At 43.6% G+C, this 15558-nt stretch overlaps 2 protein-coding genes across 2 annotated transcripts; both read left to right on the top strand.

Moving 5' to 3' along the window:
- The first annotated feature begins 1925 nt into the window (after nt 1–1925).
- Nucleotides 1926–3088, top strand: LOC143608002 (uncharacterized). Its single transcript, XM_077083229.1, has 2 exons — nt 1926–2591; nt 2874–3088. The coding sequence occupies exons 1-2, from the start codon at nt 2025–2027 to the stop codon at nt 2958–2960; spliced, it is 654 nt and encodes a 217-aa protein (XP_076939344.1). The 5' UTR covers nt 1926–2024; the 3' UTR covers nt 2961–3088.
- Nucleotides 3089–5601: 2513 nt separating this feature from the next.
- On the top strand, nt 5602–6702 carry LOC143608003 (uncharacterized). Its single transcript, XM_077083230.1, has 2 exons — nt 5602–5990; nt 6081–6702. Exons 1-2 carry the CDS (start codon nt 5602–5604, stop codon nt 6700–6702), a joined length of 1011 nt encoding a protein of 336 aa, XP_076939345.1.
- Nucleotides 6703–15558: the final 8856 nt, after the last annotated feature.

Genomic DNA, 15558 nt, shown 5'->3' with positions numbered 1-15558 from the left:
GCGGTTTCTCTAATATGACACCGCCCCCCCCTAAAGCCCAACATGCTTTGGCGAGTGCCCTTTATAGTGAATCATCAAGAGTTTGGAAATGAAATTTGATTTATCCCCTCGTCAGAAAGCGGTGTTTGAGTGTCTTCGGGCTCCTCGGGCTCAAGATTTCATAAGTGTTCTCACCTATTGAAGGATTTGGGCCAACATATGTCGGCTTTGGAGTACCGGGCCATCTGAAGCATCGGTTAATGATCCCTTTTGTTTCCGGGTAGATGAGCCGTGCCCGGTTTGCCATAAGGTTTGTTTGGAATCTTTGGCGAGCATGCGGTTCACTACAAAGAGTTGTCTGGTTAAGTAAAGACCATGAATTTGGTGAGGGATGTTCTATGCGATGTTCTTAAACGAGCCGGAATTTCGGCTAAAAAGGGAAAGCCCCGTAAACTTTCTTACGGATCCTCAAGAAGGAAGATCTACATTACGATCCGACCGATATACTTGTTTTTGGTGTGGGTAGGGGGAAAACACGCTTGTGTCGACCTCACAGGAGTGTCCCCTCTTGTAGGGATTAGGGACACTGGATTTGTAGCAGGCCAGACAACATTGATGAGGCGCATTGGGCAAGGTTGCTAAACACGAGAGAGCTTGTTTGGAGAATCAACACGTATTTATCCCCTTCGCCTTTGACACATTTGGTTTCTTAGCACCGGATGCCGTGGACCTTTTGAATAGGGTTCAGATAGTTGTTTATAGTAACGTATCTGCCCATAAGAATCAAAACTTTGTTTTTAGTCGGATTGGGTTTGCTATCCAAAAGGGGGTTGCGGCGCAGCTTGTTGCCCGCTTACCTGCCACTTCATTGTAAATCGTTTGGATGTTTCTATAACACAAGATGAACTTGAATACGAAAAAAAAAAACTCGCGTTTATTGTTTAGAATAAAATGTTTTTTCTTTTCCATAGTTCTAAACAAGGCATTTTATAATTTTGGTCCTAATGTGACAGTTTAAATACTGTTGTTTATAAATCCTCAGTATATAAAAAAACAACACTATTACAAAGATTTTTAATTTAGATGATGATGGTATTTTTTTTTTTTATCATTTTGCAAAGAGTTAACTACTCTCTCCGTCCCATTAAAAGTGTCATAGTTTGAAAAACATAAAGTTTAAGATAGATTGAATGATTACTTCTTTAGCTTAACAAATGACAATAATGCCATTGGAAATTGGGTATGTCAATATTGTTATTAATGTTAGTTGTGTGTTTTTAAGTGTAAACTTGAAAATTGTCTAATAAATTTTGAAAGTGGACATTTGTAATGGGATAAACCAAAAAGAAAATATGGACACTTTTATTGGAACGGAGAGAATACTTTATTAATGTTTTATCATATAACTCCCAGACTGTCACACATGTAAAACAATATTAAATTTACCTCTAATTCTAAAAAACTTGCATGTTATGATCAACGACATAAAGGCTACACTCTCATTATGTTATGATTAAAACTCAATCACGGAATCCGCATGTATATAAGGCTTCTGAGTACATTATAGTATTTAAACTTTGTAAGTAGTTGTATTTATTGAAACAACTTTTGTAAGTTTCAAAAAACATTATGTTGTGTTAACATATTTCATTCTAAACCTGAAGTTGAGTACCAAGACATCATACCTGTAACACCTTCATACCTATTTTCAAACCAACATTCCAATATCCAAATCATAAACCCATTAAATATACAAGAATATCTTACCATCCAACAACAACAACTAGATCACTCTCACCCATTATGCATTGATTTCCCTTAGTCCCTAAGCTACCAAAAGCTCAAAAACTTATTATTCCTCATCTCATCTTTTCTTTTTCCTTTCTCATCCCAATTTAAACACTAACTTTATTTTTTTTTAAACCAAAAACACCATAACAAACAAACAAACGGTTTCCGTCTGATCACCGTTACACTGGCCCACCGCACCCCCATTACTAATCGCTCCACACCATCCCACTCATTCCTTCACCGTCACCACTAACATGACTCACCAACCACCACCGCCGGACAATCACCACCACCACAATCCACACTCCTCCTCCTCCGGCGGCGGCGCGTCAGTCAGAGGCTGCTGCTGCTGCCTCGTCCTCCTCTTCTCCTTCCTCTTACTCCTAACCCTAACCGTCGTCCTCGTCATCATCCTCGCCGTAAAGCCTAAAAAGCCTCAGTTCGAACTCCAACAAGTGGCCGTACAGTACATCAACCTCGCCGCTCCGGTAGCCACCACCGCCTCACTCTCACTCGCCATTCGCATGCTCTTCACCGCCAAGAACGACAACACCGTAGGAATCCAGTACGGCACCTCCACCTTAAGCATCATGTACCGCGGCATTCCGTTAGGTAGAGGCACTGTACCTGGATTCTTCCAACCGGCGCACAGTATACGGCAGATTCAGACGACTGTGATTGTGGATCGAGTGAATCTGATGCAAGCGGATGCGGCTGATTTGATTAAAGATGCTACGGTTAATGATCGAGTGGAGTTGAAGATTATGGGAGATGTGAATGCCAAGATCCGGATCCTAGGGCTAAATTCACCGTCCGTGCAGGTAATTAAGTAGAAGGAATAGTTATTATTATCGGTTTGAATCGATACAAATTAAATTAATATGCTAATTGTGCGAATAAAATAGTGTAACTATATAATACAACATAGTGTAATTATAGTGCGGTGAATTACACTATGTTGTATATATAATTACATTACTTGATTATCACATTTAGCACGTATGTTAACTTATTATTTTATTACTATGAATTTTGTAATTAGTTAATAATTGATAATGATAGTAAAATTGAGATATGTTTGAAATGACGATAATTTGTTGTAGGCGTCAATTGACTGTGGAATAGCTATAAGCCCGTCGAAACAAGCTTTGATTTACAAGCAGTGTGGATTTGATGGTTTGCAAGTGTAGATGATGATGATGATGTTACTTACACGTTGATTAATTCAGGTTTATGTTAATGATGATGATGATATGATTAAGATGCGGTTTTGAATTAGAGCTGGTGTTTATATCATTGAAAAGATATTGATTATTAACCTTTTGAGTATACAGATTATTCTTTGTTAATCACTAATTATTGTATTACTTTTTTTTTTCTTTAATCGGGGGTAACTTTTTTAAAAGAGAACTAGCAAGGTCATGCAAACATACCAATCTGCCAAATCAATGATCATAAGTTTTAGAAAGTAAAAAAAAAAAAATAAAAATGAGAGTTGCAATGTTATTGATCTATCTTACTCATAATCTAACTACCTAAGGGTGGTGGGGGCATGATAAACATTGGAGAGGTCTTATGTTCGAATTTAGGTTCAAAGTTTCTATATTATTAACCCCTTTGCCGCTACTAATTCGTTGGTATGGTATTAATGGGTCTCATGAGTTTTTCACTAACATGTTCTTGTGATTAAGAAAACATAATAAATTATCTAACATAAAATTTTATATTAAATTAACCTGAAATAGTACATTGTAAGGTAAATGTGGATACAAATCTTGGCTGATGATGGAGTTGTAACATGTAAAATGCCTTGTTAGCCCCCTTGTCTACGACACTACCATTATGTCGTAAGTTGTTGGAGAGGGAGAGAACGAATTAAGTTGAAGTTCAAACATAGTTAAACCATCTTTTAGAGAGATCATATCAACCTATAAAGCATATTGAAATTAACATTTGTAACTGGGCCGTCATCGTATATTGGACTTTCATGTACAACTCCTTTAAATAATAAACATGCGTGTTATAGAGGTAGAGTACTAAAAAGACCCAAATATCCTTAAGTAACACCCGCGGGTCAACTATAAACATGTCACAAGTCACCCGCGGGACATAAGAACCATTCGCATAGATCATTTGAGGAAGAAACACCCTCGAAGCACATGCGGAAGCATCCTAGCACCCTCAAGAGTCATCCGCAAGAAAGAATATCTTTCCGCGTAAATGACCACGAGGTAATGCTTCGGGACAGCTGTCAATAACCAATTACCTTCTAGAAAAACGAGCCCGTTATTTTTCCTCGGATCAAAGGGGGCCTGTGTAATGAAAACCCGCTGATAATTGCCGAATTAGGCCATTATTGGTCACAATATGTGTTTTTTGACACAGGTAGTACGTCTGACATTATGTACGGACAGTGTTTCGAACAGTTAGACGAAGAAGACAAGGAAAGATTAAAACCAATTCATGCTCCCTTCTCTAGTTTCGGGGGAGAGATAATGCATCCGCGCAGGGTAATATCATTCCCGGTAAAACTCAGCGACGGAATCCATTCAAGAACAGAGGAAGTTGAATTTTTGGTCTTACCAGCAACTTCCAAGCACGACATTATTCTGGGACGAGAGGCAATTGGAGACTGCAATGCCCATCCATCCACAGCCCGTGGTGCAGTAGGAGTTCCAACTCGCACTGGTGTGGCGATAATTCATGTAAACCGACATTGTTTTATAACCGAAAGTTCAAGACCAAGCAAAGTCCCAAGACAGGCTCAGAGGACCGAACCTGAGAAATGGGTTTTGAATAAAAAGTTTCCAGACCAGACACTTACAATAGGACCTGCTATCTCGGAGATAGTGAGAACCTTTTTAAAGCAATTATTGACCAAGAACATTCATTTTTGCTTGGCAACCCGCGGACATGACCGGTGTCCCGCGGAGCATTTCGGAACACAAGTTAAGGGTGAATCCGTTAATCACCCCAATTGTGCAAAAGAGACGAAAGATGGGTCCAGAACAAACGGAGGCTATGAATGAGCAAGTACAAGACCTTCTTCATGCTGGGATCATACGAGAAATCAAGTACCAAACATGGGTGGCCAATCTAGTGATTGTCCCAAAAAGCAACGGAACATGGAGGATGTGTATAGATTATAAAGACTTGAACAAGGCATGTTCGAAAGATTGTTACCCGCTTCCGGAGATCGATTTAAAAGTAGACGTTGTGGCCCCATTTAAATTCAAATGCTTCCTCAATGCCTACAAAGGGTATCACCAGATTCATATGGCAGCTGGCGACAAGGACGAGACAGCGTTCCGAACTGACCAAGGAACATTCTGTTACAGAATGATGCCTTTCGGATTAAAGAATGCGGGAGCCACATATCAATGACTGATGGATCAGGCTTTCAAAAGTCAAATAAGTCGGAATCTCGAAGTTTATATGGACGATTTGGTAATCAAAAGCATTGAAGAGGATCAGATGCTAAGAGATATTGAAGAGACCTTTGAAACACTAAGAAGCATCAATATGAAGCTGAATCCGGCAAAATGATCATTTGGCATGGAAGAGGGTAAATTCCTTGGAGTCATAGTAACAGGCGCAGGCTTTAAAGCCAACCCTGATAAGGTTCAGGCTATAGCCCGCATGCCTTCACCCTCTTCCCTCAAAGAGGTTCAAACACTTAATGGAAGACTTGTAGCGTTAAACCGATTCTTAGCGAACCACGCGGCTAAGTCTCATCCATTTGTGTCAACACTTAGAAATTGCCTCAAAAAGGCACATTTCAAGTGGGCCGCGGAGGCTGAAAAAACATTCTTAGAAGTTAAGAAATGCTTAATGGAGCTTCCTACTCTAACAGCACCATACGCGGGTGAACCTCTGACACTGTATTTATCTGCTTCGGATATTGCCATAGGGGCCGTTCTGCTGACAGATAGAAAAAATGTTCAAACTCCAATCTATTACGTCAGTAGAACGCTATCGGAACCAGAAACAAGGTATTCGATGTTGGAAAAGTTGGTTTTGGCATTGGTTTATGCCGCCAGACGGCTCCACAGATATTTCCAGGGCCACCCTATTAATGTGTTAACTGGGTACAAACTCAAGAACGTGTTGAGTAAACCCAAGTTGTCCGGACGACTGGCAGAGTGGGCTATTGAATTGGGTGAACACTCGATCGAATATAAGCCTAGACCAGCGATCAAGGGGCCCGGAAGTTCCGCAGTGCAAAGAGCAAGAATGCCTAATCGAACAACAACCCCAAGCACCTCCGGATAAGGGCAAGTTTGGTCATTGTTCACGGATGGAGTTTCCAGCAGCGAAGGGTCAGGTGCAGGTTTAAGGCTAGTCAACCCTGAGGGGCATGAATTTACGTACGCAATCAAGTTGGACTTCAAAAGTACCAACAATGAGGCGGAATACGAAGCCTTCCTAGCAGGACTGCGGATGGCGAAAAAGCTGGGGGTGAAACATTTGGAGGCTCGGGTGGATTCTATGCTAATTGCGGGACAGATAAACGGAACATACGAAGCGAAAAACGATGTCATGGCTTCTTATTTTTCACAAGCAAGAATCTTGATTCGCCAATTTTCCTCCTTCAATATTGTTCACAATAAGAGGAGCGAGAAAAAATCGGCGGACGCTCTTAGCAAGCTAGCTTCAACGAATTTTGAGCATTTCGCCAAAGATATTCGTGTAGAAGTTCTAGACCATCCATCCGTTCCACAAAATCAAGTCCTGGTAATCCAAACTGGTGTTGAGTCTTGGATGTCACCCATTATAGCTTACTTATCTTCCGGAGCACTTCCAGCAGGAAAGGCTGAGGCTCGGAAGATTAAGCACAAAGCTCTGAATTACCAGTTGACTGACGGCATCTTATACCGGAGATCATTCTTTGGTCCGTTATTACGTTGTGTAGACGCAGAAGATGCAAATTAATTGATCAGAGAAATTCACGAAGGCATTTGCGGACTACACGCGGGACCAAGAATGACAGTTGCAAAGATTATGAACGCAGGGTATTATTGGCCCGTCATGCACTTAGACGCTGTGCAAGAAATCAGAAAGTGTGATTCATGCCAGCGCCATGCCCCCAACACCCTGCGTCCAAAAAATGAATTGATTCCAGTAACATCTGCCTGGCCGTTCCAAAAATGGTCTATTGATATCATGGGAACTTTCCCAGAAGCGTCGGGACGAGTCAATTTCTTGATAGTGGCCATTGATTATTTCACCAAGTGGGTAGAAGCCAAACCGGTTGCATCAATCACGGCTTCAAGCGTGAAAAAATTCCTTTGGGAATTCATCATTTGCCGGTTCGGTCTCCCACAAGAATTGGTAAGTGACAATGGGACCCAATTTGCTGATAGTAGACTACAAGAATGGTTGAAAGAACTTCAAGTCATTCAAACCTTCACATCTGTAGCTCATCCGCAAGTAAACGGTCAGGTCGAAAGGACTAACCGAACTATCAAAGAAGGGATTAAGGCAAGGCTAGGGACGAAACGTACGGGCTAGGTGGACGAATTGCCTCATGTACTCTGGTCCTTCTGCACCCAAAAGAACTCCAGTAATTTGGAGACACCCTTTAGCCTAACCTACGACACTGAAGCCATGATCCCCGCAGAGATCGGGATTCCATCCGCGAGGGTTATGTTAATTGATGACAACGATCACGAACTCAGGATGAATCTACATCTATTGGAAGAAAGAAGAGAACTAGCATCGATTCGCGAGCACAATTATAAGCGGCAGCTTGAGAAATATTACAACTCGCGAGTCCAAAATTGCAAGTTCGATGCGGGAGACTTTGTCTTCCGCAATAACGAGGCCTCCGGCCAGGAGCCTCCCGGGAAGTTAGCCCCAACTTGGGAAGGACCTTATAAAATCAAACAAGTACTATCCAAAGGTGCCTATAAGTTGGAGAAGTTGGATGAGACGGAAATCCCTCAACTTGGAACGCAGCACACTTAAAGAAATGCTATATATAGCCGTTTTATTTGCTTCTTTATTTTTTGGCCTGCGTGCCCACATAGACTAGCCAGTTATGTAATTTCTTTTAAGAAGGCTTATGCCTAAATGTATGAGAATGTCTAGTTAATTGCATGTTATTTCATTAAGTTGTAATCTTTTATTGACAAAACCGAAGTTCCGGATAGGCACTTATATTATAGTACATAAGACAAAGTACATCGGAAGAAACGCAAAGACTTCTTATTGTTGATCAAAAGAGATTACAAAACAGGAAGAAAGATTTACAAAGAAAAGTACATATACATCTACGGGGCGACATTTTCGTCTTCCGCAGTATCTTCGGCTTCTTCATCTTCTTCCTCCTCCTCAAGATCCAGCAGCTCCTTTAATTGCTCTAGGCATCTTCCTTGTCTGCGAGCTCTGATATATGGTCGGAAAGGGAAAACTTCAAGGTATCAAACTCCTTAGTTTTCTCAAGAAGGATAGCAGCAGTGTCCTTGCCGGCCAAAACGTACTCCTCCGGAACTTTACCCTCGGAACAAAACTTATATCCTTCCTCAAAGCCCATTTGTCGGCCTGCTTGTTCGGAAGCACGGAGGAGCACCGCAACACAATTTCCAAGATCGTCACTATTTCGAACGTCAGTAATAACCTGTTAAGTCAAATAACCATGCGTGAGTATAAACAAACACATTATGTTAATAAAAAATTCGGTACCTTGGGAATCGCTGTTGACAAAAGCCATTTTTTATCCGCCTGACCCTGATAAGGTCCATCTTATGACCAGCACATTCTAGAGCTTGGTCTTGATTCTTGGCATTCAGGTCGGACAAGCGTTGATCCTTGGGCGCTGAGTCGGCTTGAAGGGTCTTGATTAGCTCAGCTTGGTCATCCAGTTGTTTCTGGAGAGCAGCTTTAGCTTCCTCAGCAGCAAGTTGTTTGGTTTTCGCCGCCTCCATGGCCCGACGGCTATCTTGGGCATCAGTTAATGCCTTAAGGGCCTCTTTCTTGGCACCGAGCAAGTTTTGCTCGGTTTCCTCTAGCTCGTCATTCATGGCTAACCAATAACGACGTATCTCCTGATTGGTAGAAACAGTGTTCGCCATATGATAAGAGTTTGACTCCAGGAGTTCCCGGCGGATGCGACGGCGTTGCCGCTCCTTCTCTGCAGGAGGAAGACTTTGATCGAGGTATTCTTGGCAAACGTCCGCATCATTTAACACTGAGTCCCAGCGCAAAGACCAGTGAGGTCTATGTGGAGCAGGTGCTTCCTCCACTTGAGATGAGGAAGCCTGCCTCCCATAATGAAAAACACTAACCCCACCTTGATCCCGGAAGAAATGCTCGGGATGAGGTGGGGATGTGGGAAGGTGATCAGATTCACCAGCCTCTTTCTCCTTGACAGGGGAATTGTCCGACAAGTCGATCGGATCTTGAACAGTGTTTAACGGTGAAGTTGGAGGACTCGGACGAATGGAATCCTTCAAGCCTGAAAATTCCAAAAATAAAAACTTACTAAGTTCCCAGAAAATAACGAGTTCGATTATAATCATAGGGGCCCAAGGCTTACCCTTAGAAACATCTTGGGCAGAAAGCTCCCGAAGATGAGCTCCCAGGTCCGGGACTTCAACCTTATTCTTCTTCTTTTTCTTCTTCTTAGGCGCGGCATCGGAAGCCTGTGCCTTCCGTTTTCCAACCGCCTTTAAAGTACCCGCCTCAATAACTTGAGGTCCGCCCTCAATGGATTGAGGATCACCTTCCTCGCCTGTCGTCGGGTCGGCGGTGGCTTTTGAATCCTGCTTGCGAGTCAAACCTACAGTCGAAGGCGAAGAGTTAGCAGCACCAATCGATAACCCTCCCTCGCAGAGTAATGACTCTCCGCTAGACGAAAGAAGTACTATCACTCCGCTCGTAGTAGTGGCAGTTATAGGGCGGGGTTAGGGAGTACCTTCGCACTTTTTGACAAATTCCTTACCTTGTGCGAACAACGCCTCGGAGACAAGAGGCTCCGGAGTGAGATTAGTGGAAAACACGAAGTTACTTCGCGTGCGATCCAGAAAAGGCACATCATGCCGAGCAATCTGGCGACGCACCATCATACATCCTACTGTGTCCACGAGAGTGGATAAAATTCTACCTTCACCTGCAGGTAACGAATGTTAAAAAAAAAAAAGAAAGGGGAAAGAAAGCATGAATCTACAAGCACACGCTTACTTCCGTCAGAATTCTCATAATAAGGCTCTAAGGCAGGAAATGGCCACAGCCGACTCATCTTCGCATGAACCATTGCACCTTCGTGAATGGGGCGCATGGGTGTTGGTGTCTTGATCAGAGTGTCAAACCATTTGTGACCCTCGTAGAGAACGGAACGATGTTTTCTCGAATCCAAAAGAACTTGGACTTCCACCCGTGGATGCTCCGAAGCTATTCGAAGCCAATCGGACCCTTTCCGGTAGTAGCAAAACCATACCACCCGTCACGATACGTCATATTGTAGAAAACGGTAAACATGGCAACAGATGGGTCATAATCATGAGATTGACAACACAATTCGAAGTGCCGAATTCTCAACATTCCAAATGGGTGAATCTGGGATATGTGGAGCCCATAGTTTCTCAGAACGGACCGAACAAATTTCGTCACAAGTAACCGGAAATTTCCTGTCGTAAAATGGTCAAGGTATACAGCCATCGTTTTTGACGGCAGTGCTGTCGCAAGGGACCCCTTTGCCGGACGTTCGGCCTCCCATTCCGGAGGGAAGCCATACACGTTTTTAATATCCTCAAAGTCTTTCACTTTAATGTCACATCCGACTTCATTGATAGCGGGAGGATTTTTCTTCTGGGCAGCCATTGGAATCAAGTATATATGACGGATCTAAGAAAGCAAAGTTCTCTGGTATGATCGAAAGGAAAAATATGTAGTAATAAGAATGGTCGGAGGCATCAAGGCCTATTTATACTCATCGCAATTGATGCGACTGTTTGACTGACAGAAGAAAGAGAAAAAGTGGACCACAGGATGACTGACACGTCAGGCGGGAGATTCGAAAAAGCGTTTACAGGCTGTCAAATAGGCATTTTACACGTCTTGTCAGCCATCGCCTAAAATTATCTCTCCGCCACGTCACCGATACTATCTAATTTATACAAGTTCAAAATTCAAAAGAAAAGGTATCTCGCAAAGATATTACCAACACATAAAGTCCTTTTCATTAATATCCAAAAAAGAGTAATTACAAAAACATGAAAAGAAATTACAAGTACGATTTTAACTCCTACAACTATCCTATGGGTTAGGGGCCGAAGTGCCTTCCTGAGCATTGGGGGAAGCTTCCTCAGACTTGTCATCATCAGACTCGTCCTCATCAGATTCATCGTCAATATAGACCCGCAACTGTTTCACGCCATCCTCAGAAAAGGCAAACTCCGGAAGCATATTCTGCAGCGGAAAGACAAGGCCATCATATTCTTGAACCCGCATGTCTAACTCTTGCTTCGCGTCAAGACCATGAAGCGGGTAGCTCTCAATAGGTTGTCCGGATTGGGTAAACGCCAATCCTTCATTAAAGCTCTTAACCCGGCTAACGCCTTCCGAAGCAGTTGTCAAATTCACGAAGCAATCAGTAAGCTCCGTGCTCCTCTTGATATGACGGATGATCTGTGAATGAGATTTCGTCAACATCATGGGATTAAAAACATAAAAAATAAAGAGTATACGAGAAAAACTTACAGAGTCAAGGCCACAATTGAGGAAGTATTGCCTTTCCTGCTCAGCACGCTCCGCCCTACCATGAAGTTCTTACAACTCGGCGGAGGCGCGGTTGCCTGCTTCAGTATGAGATTGCAAAAGGGAGTCGTATGCAGACTGCATATCAACAATAGTCTTAGCTTTCATCTCAGATTGCTCCCCTTGCAACTTTAAAGCTTCCTCGAGCTCTTGGATTCGGGCGTTCTGACGAGATATCTCATCCTGTGCCTTCGCCAACTCGTCCTTTTTTCTTTGAGTCTCAGCTCGGGAGGCTTCAAGGGTGGCATTAGACCTCTCGCAGGCCTCTTTCCACCATTAAGAAGCATCAACATTTCGCTCTTGTTCCTTTTTGAGTGCGGCTTCGGCATCAGTCTGTTTCCACCTAGCTGCACTCGCTGCCTTACGGTTCTCCTCAGCTTCCTTCTTCGCAACCTTCACAGCCTCGGAAGCCGCACCAAGCTTCCCACCCATTGTTCGCCACTCCCGTAAGATTTCCTGACTACAATCTAAGCTGTTAGTCAAGGAAATAGATAGGTCAGTATGAAGATCTTGACGGGAGCGGGTCCGTTGGTATGCCACTTCAGCAGGTGGCATACAATGCTCAACAAAGTTCATACAGGTCTTGGGATCTGAAACCCGCGACCCTTTGACAATGTCCCAAGATGGGACAAACAAGTCATAGTCTCCCCCAACTGTACGTTCCCAAAATATTGGGAACTGGAAGCTCCAAGACGGACAGGAGTGGAGGAAGACTGTTGTTGAGCACCATGCGAAGAACCTCCCCCATCTTCATGGGCAACATCTCCAAACAAAAGGTCATCTCCCCCGCCCATTGTAAAAGGCGAAGAAGCAGAATAATATTGAGGAAGAGGCCGCGTCGGAGACTCATTAACCCTAAAGCCTTCGGCAGTAACTTCAGGGTTATCATGAGGAAAACCGGTGGCATCCCCACCCTGGAAAAGGTAATCCAGGGATCCGGTAGTCGCCGGCTGAACATTGGACCCCTCCACAGTTGTTTCAGTAGGAGGGGTAACAGGTCTATCTGCCTCCTTCTCCGGTGGAGGCGATGGTCGTTTCTCAATAGTTGGCGGCGGAGTCGACAACTTTCCAACAGCAGGACGCTCAGCAATAGACGGACCTGCATAAGAAAATTATAGTCAGAGCAAATTCTCAAAGAATAGTAAAAATTAACAAAAATAACTCACTAGACATCGTCCCTAGACGCTCCGCAAGGTTGGGCGGTAAAGGTTTCCTCGGACGATGTGTCCGACGTTTCTTTGTTTTCGGCTTCTTCCCGGCATCCGCAGCACTGGTACCTGCGTCACTTGCCTGGTATACACGGAGAGATCTCTTCCGGTAAAGTTCTGCCAACAAATGAGAAACTGATGAAATCTCAGGAGTATCGTCCGAACTTTCCCCCTCAAGGAGGGCAGAATCTTCACTTAGAATGACGATCATCCCGTCGGAGGTCAGCGCATTAAGAGGCGGAGGGTTCAGGATATACGCACTTGATTCGAAGATGGCCTCCGAGGCAACCGGCTCAGCGCGTACTTTGACCGGGAACAGAAATATTGAACAGTTTTTTCAAGGATATGCGTATCCTTCACATCAAGGATATTCCTGCCCACGCAGCCTTTGCGATCATCTAAGGCGTTCAGCATTGATCCAAAACCTAAAAACAAATGCAAACATTAACAATAAAAACTCAAACATGGAAGGATAGAGGAACAAGGTATTAAAACTCACGGCCGTCTAGCCCAATAAAAACGGGCTCCATGAAAGGAGAAGGCCACAAGCGGCTCATGCCCGCCCACACGAGGGCTTCCTCAGGAAGTGCTCGCATAGAGGTTGGCGGAGTAATAAGCTTGCGAAACCAGTCATGCTTATCATGAGCAGCCGGAGTAATATCAATGAGAGTGTCGTTAGAAGAACGACGAGTCATGGCCTCGGGCACCACATCCTCGGAAATCCAGAAGAACTTTTTCTTCCAGTCCTTGGAAATGTCCTCAGTAACATTGCCGATAATCCTATGAGGCAAACTATGGCACGTAAACCACCCATTTCGGTTAGCCATCTTGTAAAACACCACAAATCGGTCCAGCCGGGGTACTATGTGGCGAATTCGCATGACGGCGCGTGGGTGAAGTTGAGATAAATAAATCCCAAATGCCTTGACCACTCGTTGGAAGAACTTTGTGATGGGAAGGCGAAAGTTCCCATGAACAAAGTAGTCGGTGTACAACACCATAGAACCAGCATATGGGAACTCAGGTCCCTATTCCGGCGGAATACCATAGGTCGTGATGAGTTTCTGATACTCATCCAAGTCCCATCGGACTTCTACTTCGTCAACTTCAGATTGAGTAGACGCCATATGAAAACACTCGATGAAAATTATCAGGATTAGCTTAAAGGAATCAAAGAAAGATCGAAGGATTCAGATAAGGAAAGCAATTTCGTATTAAGAATTCAAAGGCGATAAAACTTCAAAAAGAAGTTAACTCTCTCTATTTATACCCACCGCAATTAACGCGATGGGATGCGAACAGTGGAGAGAGAAAAAACCGCCCAGTAACATATCGCCACGTCACAGGGGAAATTCGAGAAAGGGAAAAAGTTGTACAGTCGGGTACTGTAACAGCCGTCACAAATGTCCTGTCACCTGCACACGCGCCTGCGAGTGGCCAACTTGTCCTTTTTCATGATTATCCACAACAACAAAATATATTTCCCACCAACTTGCAAAGTCAAAAATCCCCAAATCCACATTAAGTCCAGAATTTCACCCGCATAAAATACTTCACACGGAAGAAACACTGGGCTGTGGGGACTTATAGAGGTAGGGTACTAAAAAGACCCAAATACCCTTAAGTAACACCCGCGGGTCAACCATAAGCATGTCACAAGTCACCCGTGGGACATAAGAACAATCCGCATAGATCATCTGAGGAAGAAACACACTCGAAGCACACGCGGAAGCATCCTGGCACCCTCAAGAGTCATTCGCAAGAAAGAATATCTTTCCGCGTAAATGACCACTAGGTAATGCTTCGGGACAGCTGTCAATAACCAATTACCTTATAGAAGATTCGCCAAGATGCTTTCTTGGGAAATACGTGATCCATCGGCCAATTAACTAGTGACACGTGACAAGGTCGTTATAACCGTGCACATGGCCAATATCACCCCGTTAGCCAATAATAGAGCGACACGTGTCCAGGTTGTTATACATGCACATGCAGCGCATAGGTCAAACCTGTCATAGGAGGACACGTGTCCAAACGGTTATGAAAGCATCTTCTAAAGGTACAGCTGGCCCAATCACTTCCCCACACTCTTCGGCTATAAATACCCTCTCAATCATCATGAGGTATTCATTCACCATCACATCACTCTCTCAATTTACTTAAGTACTTTATCTCTTCGTCAGAACGGTACTTATTCTCACGCCGGAGGGTGGTTACGGGAAGATCCCCCACCTTGTCCTTCCCGTAACGAGCTCACGGTGTTCTGTTTTGCAGGATTCACGTCACTGGACTTTAGGGATTGTATTCATATCGTATTGGCAGTAACCGTATCCTACCCTGTGGACTCATCGGATCTAGGACCCATTAGTGGGGAGTAGATCCGTGTTTCTTCACGTGTCGTCATTTTTTTGTGAGCATTTGGAAAAAGTTGCATCAAGAATAAGCCAACTGTTGAATCACAACTAATATTTTGATTAAAATCTTGAGAACGAACTAGTAGTGTGAGAATATTACAATCCAAAATGTTTCAAATTTGAAGGAATAACCAGTGGTATTAAACATGTGTGCATATACAGGTGCACAAAAAAAAACCTGATCCCGGAACCGGACCCGAAAAAAACCCGGAATCGATTTTTCTTATACCCGGGTTTTAATACCCGATCACGTTCCCGACCCTACCCATATGGTACAGAAAGGGTATGCATTTCGGAACCAAGACCTGTACCCGAACTAGACCTGATTTGTACCCAGTAATACCCGAAAACTGGACCGGCTCTATACCCGGAACCAATTTTTCCAATACCCGAAACTGAGTTTTTCAAAT

Source organism: Bidens hawaiensis, unplaced genomic scaffold (assembly GCF_021521415.1).
Source record: "Bidens hawaiensis isolate Kalapana, Puna unplaced genomic scaffold, B.hawaiensis_p1.1 tig00093524_1, whole genome shotgun sequence".
Classification (NCBI taxonomy): Eukaryota; Viridiplantae; Streptophyta; class Magnoliopsida; order Asterales; family Asteraceae; genus Bidens; species Bidens hawaiensis.
This window is presented reverse-complemented; position numbering and strand designations above follow the sequence as displayed.